Genomic DNA, 8125 nt, shown 5'->3' with positions numbered 1-8125 from the left:
GATGCTATTAGAAACAAAACAATCAATTCACTCAGGCAGTCCCACAAACATGCTTTATGGCATCTGCCTCCTACTCATTTCAAGTGAGGGTTTACAGTGACACATTGGTGAAGATTAGTACACAACTGCAGGCAGATGCCCATGACTGATTCAATTGTTTGCACTGACACTCACAATTGCTGTAATTGCAGCTGGAGTGATAAAAGTCATTGCAAAAAAACAGACAAAGTGAAATCAACATTGTTCCTCAGAGATTTTATTAGCTGAAACCCAGAAATGCACAATCCACTGTTTTTGCCTGGTATGAATTCACCACAGCATTTCCATTTGCTATGCCTGCAATACTGTCCTCAGTGGTTTAATGTAAGAACATTCAAAAGGCCTCTTTAAAATCCGAACTTGTAGCAGGAACAGCCACGCATTCCAGCCTCACTCCCTTAAAAGAATTTATTTCCAGAAAAGTGATTAAAAAATAAAGGCAGCAAATGATTTTCAGACAATCAGTGCGTTCCTAAATAAAGAATCTTTAAAGCTGAGCTGTAGCTGTCCTGTATGCCCCAAGCAGCACCACCATTGTTTCTTTCCTCTCTTCCTCCCATAATGGCTTAACATCATTAATGCTTCAAGCTGGTATTCCTGATGAGGAGTGACCATCTTCTACAGCCCTGGAGAAAGAGGGAATGGATGTTTAGACCCAGGCAGTATCCAAAGCCTTCCTGAGAACAGATGCCCCTTGTAGCCTGCCAAGCCAGTTCTCATGCAGTGCTGAAGACTTCCTTCAGACCGCCTACACTGCTGGTGGTTCAGTCCAAAGGAATTATGAGATGATCCATGAGGAGTTGAGGATTTAACACATTCAATCCTCACTTGCAAAAGAAAAGTGATTTTTGCAGACCTATTTCAATGAAAATGGAAATCCATTTGTAGCATAACTCACATTCTAAAGATATTTTAGCATTGCCATCCTGACTGCTGGAAAACTTCCATTTAAATGCTCAAGATTGTGATTGTATCTAATCCTCCTATATCAGGTAAAACCAAAGAAAATCCCAAAACTTTAATGCAAAGCAAAAAGAAATCTGCCTGATTATGTCCTTCAATAATTTATACCAGTATAGAGAAAATAAAAAATTCCAGTTGCAGTCCCTTCTAACATCTCTCAAATGGGACACACAAGTGGTCAGATAACCATTGATGCAGCAAAACCTTTAACTACATTTTGTGCTAATTTTAATAAATAAAGGAGATCATCTCCTCCCAGTATTTAAATTTGGATTAGACTTGCCAATATATTGGAGATATCTAAATCAACAATGTATTGCATCAGAAAGCAGCTCTGAGAAATGAAAGGCGAGTGTTTTAAATGTTTCCAGTAACAGCACAGCACTGGAGAAGGTCAAATGCCCCAACAAGTTCCCTTTAGAGGGACTTGCCAGATCTGATGCTCTGAACATGAGGCACACGCACCCAGGGCCAGGGACACATGCTGTGGATGATGGCAGCACAGAAGGGATTCATGCCAGGCACCACCAGGCAGCTGCCCCCTGGCCTGAGGAAGAGGGAGGCTGTGGCACTGCCCTGTGCTGGGCCCAGAGCAGGAGCAGCCCTGGGCCCAGCTCTCTGTGACAGAGCTGTCTGCAGGCCTCCTGTGGAGTACAGCTAACTCTGCTCTGTGACAAAGGTGAATTTCCCATATGGTTGATGATGTCACACCAGGAGATTGTCCAGTTTAGGGTGCTCCACTGAAAGCCAGGAGGAGAGGGCAGGTGGAGGTACTGCAGGTGGCACAGTGGCCCCTCCTGAATGCCTGTGGTGGCTGTGCAGCTGTCCTGGGGAAGGGAACACTCCTGTGCTGGGACACAGCACCCTGAGAGCCAGGCCTGGCCAACGTGCCCGATAAAAGGCATTTCCTCTCCAAAGCAGACAAGACAGAGGAGCTTTTTATTGCAACAGGCTGATGAAACATCACATTGTTGCTTTCAGTGGTTTTATTTTAGTAGCTTTTACATTCCCAACCAAGTTCAGAACTACACTGTGGAATGCACAAAAAAGCATTTCCAGGTTCAGGCAGAAAGAATAATAAACATTAGCCCCACTCTACAAAGAAGGATTTAAGTAGTCAGAGTCACATCAGGAACCAAGACAGAGACAGCAGATGAACCCAGATGTCCCAGGGTGTACTAGGGCTTAAATACAAGATCCCTCTTCATGTTTGTGCTGATGATACATTTCAGTACTCCAGCACCTGAGAACAAAATCTTACCTTTGTTATTGCTTTTGTCTAAGGAAGTCAAGAACCTCCTTCTGTCCTGTAGCCTCTGCCTGTAAGTAGAAACATGAATAAATCCTGTCATCCTGTGCACCAGGACATGAAAATACTCACTTGTGGGAATTAAGACTACATTACCACCAAATCATTAAAATCCAATTTAAATTTTAATTCCTCCAACATAGATGAGAAAATTCTTGCGCCAACTATTTCCTACTTCACAATAGCGCCAGATTTGAGTTTGTAACAAATTCTAATCTGATTTATAGTCCAACATATATTTTTCCCAAATAAATATTATCCAAGAGCATGTGTTATTACTCAGCAAGCACACCAAGGGAGCACAGTTGTATGGACACTTACTACTTGTAGGGGATTCCTGCCATCATAACCAGTTTGCTCCAGGTCTGCACCAGCCAGGTACCAGGCATACAGCCCATCCAAATCACCTTTAGCTGTAAGGCTGGAAAAAGAATAATTAATAGTGGTTCTAAATCTTTCAGTTAATTTCAGTGAGCTCCTGGGTCCTGTCAATGAGCTCAGCAGGTGAAGGCTGAACCAGGCTCAACATAGTTGCCAGGGTAGAGAGGTAAGGAACAATATTACAACAGCTTTGAATAGCTGAGCAAGCAACACAGCTTGATGAATCAGTTCCTTAAATTATTAGGGCTGTGCTATAAGTACTTACAACAGGCTAGTTTCACATTGTGGGTGTGACTATGACCAAAGGGGAAAAAAAAGTCATGCAGTTTCATATTTCACAACACAATATTTATCTCATGAAATGAGTTGGGGAGAGGGCAATGGCTAAATCAAGATGCAGCTGAGTGAGAGCACAAGCAGATGTGCCAGCAATCCACAGGACTTATTTAAAACCCCTGAGAAACCCCCTTCACGAGTTTGCATAACTGTGCTTGCTATTAGTAGCTAGACATTAAGTTCATTTATGTGATATTATTTGGACAATAGCACAGCTATATTTGAGTTTCACAAAACAATTTGTAGAATTTAAACGGGCAGCAAATAGAAAAAAGAAAAAAAATATTTTCAAATATTACCTCTGCGTGCCACATGTAACAAGCAATAGAAAGGATCAGAATGAAACCTATACAAATAAATTAGTTAAAGTTTTCAGAGGAATGCACACCAAGTTATTTCTTTGCACACCTGCTGGCAGTCGCATCCACAATACTTAAAGTTGATTTTTAACTCTCATTTTGGTAAAAGGGTTAAGAGCATATGCAAAATCATGTCAGTCTGTACCAAGCTTGAAGACAGGCTGAACTGAGGGGAAGGCTGGGAGTATGACCTTCAGTCTTTTCAGGATATCAGCATCTCGGAGGCTTCAGACCTAAGCTTGCCCATGAGCTTGCAGATTGTTTCAGCAGAACCCTGCTGATAATCATCAAGTGTGGTTGAATCTCATTAAAAGAGGGGAAGCCTCCCCAACATTATTAAGTTCAGAGTTTTCTGCCTTAACCAGAGCTTGCTGTGGTGACAAGCACTGTGCTGGCAGCAGGGATGGAGATGGTGATGAACTCCTGGGGGTGATGGCCAAGCCAGGCAGACTTGGTGAGGGATGGAGAAGGTTCAAGATGCATCTTCATTCAAGATGCAAGGGGCAGTCATGGAAGAAACCATGAAAGCAGGGCTGCAACCTTCACTTCCCTGCTAGGTTGAAATCCCTTCTGTTGTTGATTAAATCACTTAAGTACCTGAAAATATGTTTTCAGGGGAGTGGACATCTCTAATTGCAGCAGTCCCAGAGGCTGGGCATGAAAAGGGAAAGCAAATGGTCTCTGTGATCCTCCATGCAAGCCCCAGATGACCCAGAGGGACAGGGAAGTGGTAGTGGGGTACTAAGAGGTTTAACAGTGCTTCAGTCTGGCATCATGAAGGAAAGGATCAATAAATCATTAATGAAAACTGCCATCACAAAAGAAAAGGCCCCTCAGAAGCAATAAGGAAACAGAGGAAAGCAAAGGAGGTCCAACAGGAAGCTCAGTGGGAGGTTGGTAAGGAAACTGCAGGAAAGAGGTAGGCATTAGTAAAGAAAAAGTGTAAGCATTAGTAAAGCAAAGAAATTGCTTAGCAGCCACTTGTGGAACACATGAATTATCTTTATTTACAAAGCCTAGTCTCTTGCTGTTAACACTGTAAGGTCACAGGTTAAAGGAAGAAACAAAAAGCCTACCTAGAGAGTTATGAGCATCACCAACACTGGACAGGACAGCACACTGTATTTGCCAAACAGAATCACATCATTCAGCCATGTGTGAAGTGGAAACCACTTTGGTCAAAGACTTTCAGAATTATTACCAACCCCCACACCCAGGGCACCTCAGCTACATCTCTGTAAGCAACAAACAAGGACAGCTGTGCTAACTCGAAAATTAACTGCCTATTAACAGCACCATTCAGAAAGAGCAATTTAACCCTCCCTGCAGAGGGCAAAACTGTGGTCTCCTTTTGTGACATTAGAGCAATCCAAACACACAGAAGTATCTTCAATTTTGCAGCAGCCATTTACTGATCAAGTGAGAACCTTATTCTATGGGGACTGTGACCAGAGAACAAAAGGTGATGTAGCTTGTGAGAAAATGTAGATACCAGTCTAATCACAAGATACCTACTATTTAGTAGATTGATCAGCATCATGAGCACCACAAAACATTTTTTCCAAATCTAGATTTCCATAGTCAAGCCATAGACATCTGGATTTCCTTTATATACAGTAAGTGTTAAAATATATACAGAGGACTTCTCAATTTACACTACATGAACCCTGATTCTGTATTTATCTCACAGATATTTATGCCAGCAATTCCAACTACAAGTGCAACCTCCAAGCAGCAAGTCCATCACTGTTATATAATGAAATGGAACAAAGATATCTTCAATATACACTTCCCATGATGTTTAAAACCTGCTTTGTTGATAAAGAACTATCTACCACAGTTTACTAAACTCTGATACCTTTGACAGCTGATAATCCCAGGCATCCTGCCTATCAGTACTCTTGCATTCAGAAAGATGATTATGTATCCAGTTCACAGTTTCAGCAGGGCTAATGTAGCCATGATGATGACAGAGCTAAGATCAAGAACAGTGACAGTGCTGTCTGTGCCAACAATCACACCAACATCAAGCTGCAATTTAAGGGGTGCTCTGTTACTGCCAGGAGACCAGGAGCAAAGCTTGTCAGGGCTCAGAGGGTTTATAAGGACAAGGGCCAACACAGTTGTAGATTTGGGAATTAAAAAGTACAGTGAAATGACACCTTGGGGTTCCTTCCTGCCTCTTCATGAGCTAGGATTTCATCTTTTCCTGGGACACAAAGCTGTGCTTTATCAGCAATTTTCATTTATCCATGACTATATAAAGTAATCAGGACAGGCTTTCTTTTTTTCAGGTGTGTCAATACCCTGAGAGAAGAGAAAAAAAATTTTTCTTCTTCTTATTTTTTTAAGATGAAGATCCAAAGGAAAAAAAAAAAAGTCCAGCACAAGGCATGGATTGCTCTGTCCTGAACAGATTTGGGAGTGCTGTTCTTAGCTTGTGTCTCCGCATCTCAGCTCAGACAGACTTCTTTGAAAGACAACAAGCAGTAGAAGCTTGGTCCTTATTCCTGCAGAGGGATATTTACCCTTCCTTCCCCAGCCTTACCCCCTCTTTATGTTCAATTGAAGAGGCATCTTATTCTGAAAGGTGGTGATTTTGAAAGGCTGTGTCTTTGTATATATCATAATATAACATATCATTTTATGAAATCTAAGAATATGAGAAAGCTGGTTTGGCTTTGTGCCCCTGTTTAATTTTGTGAAGTACAGACTTGAAGTACCTTAATTCTACACAAGCTTTTTTCCCTTTAAAAAATAAACACACATCAACTGTTTACCAACTCCAGAAGTCCAGAAGCTTTCAGAATAAGAGTGTCCCAATTTATCTCATCATGGTTTGGTTTTTCAGACAGATGACAATACTACTGCAATATGAGAAGATATTCTGACATTTTTAACAGATTACTAACACTGAGATTTCATTTCCAAACAAAGCCTTGAACCAGATACCAAACATCAACAAAGTGATTTTAAAACCAGACTAACACCTCTCACTTTAAAAAAGACACCAGCAAATGAAAGCATGAAAGATTAAATAACTATGTGCATCTCCACTTCCTACACAAGAGTTCCCACTGATACTCTCAACCCTCAGTTTTGGCTGGTACTCCTTTCCCTCTCAAACATCACCAGTGCCAAAGGAACACATTTATTTTCATTTTATCTCCATAACCTTTCAAGTGAACTATTCTATTCTATTCTATTCTATTCTATTCTATTCTATTCTATTCTATTCTATTCTGTTCTGTTCTAAAATCATGAGTCTAAACAGAAGGAGGCTGAGGAGACTATTCATGTTCTTTCACAACAGTCTGTTTGAGGACTGGTAGGAGCAGAGGGAAAACATGCTTATAGTTTAATTTAGAGAGAACTGCATGGGGGAAAAAGCTTAGTTATCTAAGTGCAAAAACACTGAGCTTATCAGAAAGCAAGCAGCTTTATCCTTCTAAACCCCAAGAACTTGACATATTGCCTTGGTGACAAACTCAGACTTGTAGAAATTGCAGCTTAAGGCACATTACAAGGTAGAAGAAACATGGGAAAATAGTTCAAATTAGACAGAAGGGAGATGTTATAAACAGCTGGTTCTATAAACAGCTGGCCATGTGGCCATGTTCAAGCTGTGCCATGAAGGTGCCAGTGCCTGCAAAGAGGGGCTTAAACAAGAGAGAGGACAGAGAAGTGAGCCAGAGCATGCTGGAAAAATGAGCCTATCACTAAGGTCATCTGAGGACACTGGAAATATCAGAGACAAACACCAGCACCTCAGATTTAGTAACTTACAGGCAGCTGAGTAACACTGTGGAAAAAGTCCATTTTGTTAGAAATGAGTATGCCAGACCCTCTAAACAGCAGAGCAAATGAAGAGCTTCAGCTCTGCAGGAGCAGGGCATGAGCAGCCACTCTGCAGCACTGTCTGACCACTGCCTGGTTCTGCTGCTGGTACAGGCCATACACATCCAGGTGCACAATGATCCCTAAAAAGCTGTAACAAACTGCATGAGAACCCCATTTTGTTATTTTGTGTGAAGAACTCTTTTCCTCTTCTTGGTTTGTATTTTTTTGTTTGTTTTGGACATATTACTGCCAGGTCAGCTAGCCAAACTGGTTCTGCACGTGCCACCAGAAACAGGCCAGTTTATTTGCAGAGGAATGTCACTCCCTAAACCTTTTGGCAGAGGCAAACTGCACAAACCAAGGGTTTAATTCTGTCCTGTTACTTGCAGTGCCCTGTGAATTGCATATTTTGACTCTATGGTAAAAGTCTTATTAGCCAGTCTCCTCTGAGCATGTTATGACAATGGAAACACTCCAGACAGTGTTCCTTAATTCCACAATTACTCCAAGGACAGAGTCCAGTCTCCACACAGAACACACATAAGCTTCACCTTGACCTTGTTTGGTGGACATTATAACAGCACTGACTGGTCCCTGCAAGTATCATGATTTCCTGCCAAGTCCTGATATAGAGGCCAGTGCTCAGGGGTTTTTTGTTTGTTTTTCAAAAGAAGAGAGAAGAGGAAATTAAGTAAAAATTACAAGTAATTTTTGAAAATACATGGAACCTTCTCACAATTTTCAGAGTAATTTGTAATTCAGGACCAGTACTTGAAAAAATGGAATCTAACAGCTATTTCTTTTTATAACACATACCCACATTGCTATATATTGAAAGTAACTGTATGGAAAGCCAGCTCTAAGAGAATTTTATCCTCTTAAAATTAATTATAGAGAT

At 41.2% G+C, this 8125-nt stretch overlaps 1 protein-coding gene across 1 annotated transcript in view; it reads right to left on the bottom strand.

The window, feature by feature from the left end:
* Positions 1-240: 240 nt before the first annotated feature.
* ASPG (asparaginase) overlaps positions 241-8125 on the bottom strand; it is a 44669-nt gene continuing 36784 nt past the window's right edge. Inside the window, exons 14-16 of the mRNA XM_066551798.1 lie at positions 2633-2732; positions 2264-2322; positions 241-665 (exon numbers count right to left, since the gene is read on the bottom strand). Coding sequence (XP_066407895.1) covers positions 2269-2322; positions 2633-2732 — 154 coding nt within the window. The 3' untranslated portion in view covers positions 241-665; positions 2264-2268. The remainder of the gene's footprint in view (positions 666-2263; positions 2323-2632; positions 2733-8125) is intronic.

This window comes from Molothrus aeneus, chromosome 6, assembly GCF_037042795.1.
Source record: "Molothrus aeneus isolate 106 chromosome 6, BPBGC_Maene_1.0, whole genome shotgun sequence".
NCBI lineage: Eukaryota > Metazoa > Chordata > Aves > Passeriformes > Icteridae > Molothrus > Molothrus aeneus.
This window is presented reverse-complemented; position numbering and strand designations above follow the sequence as displayed.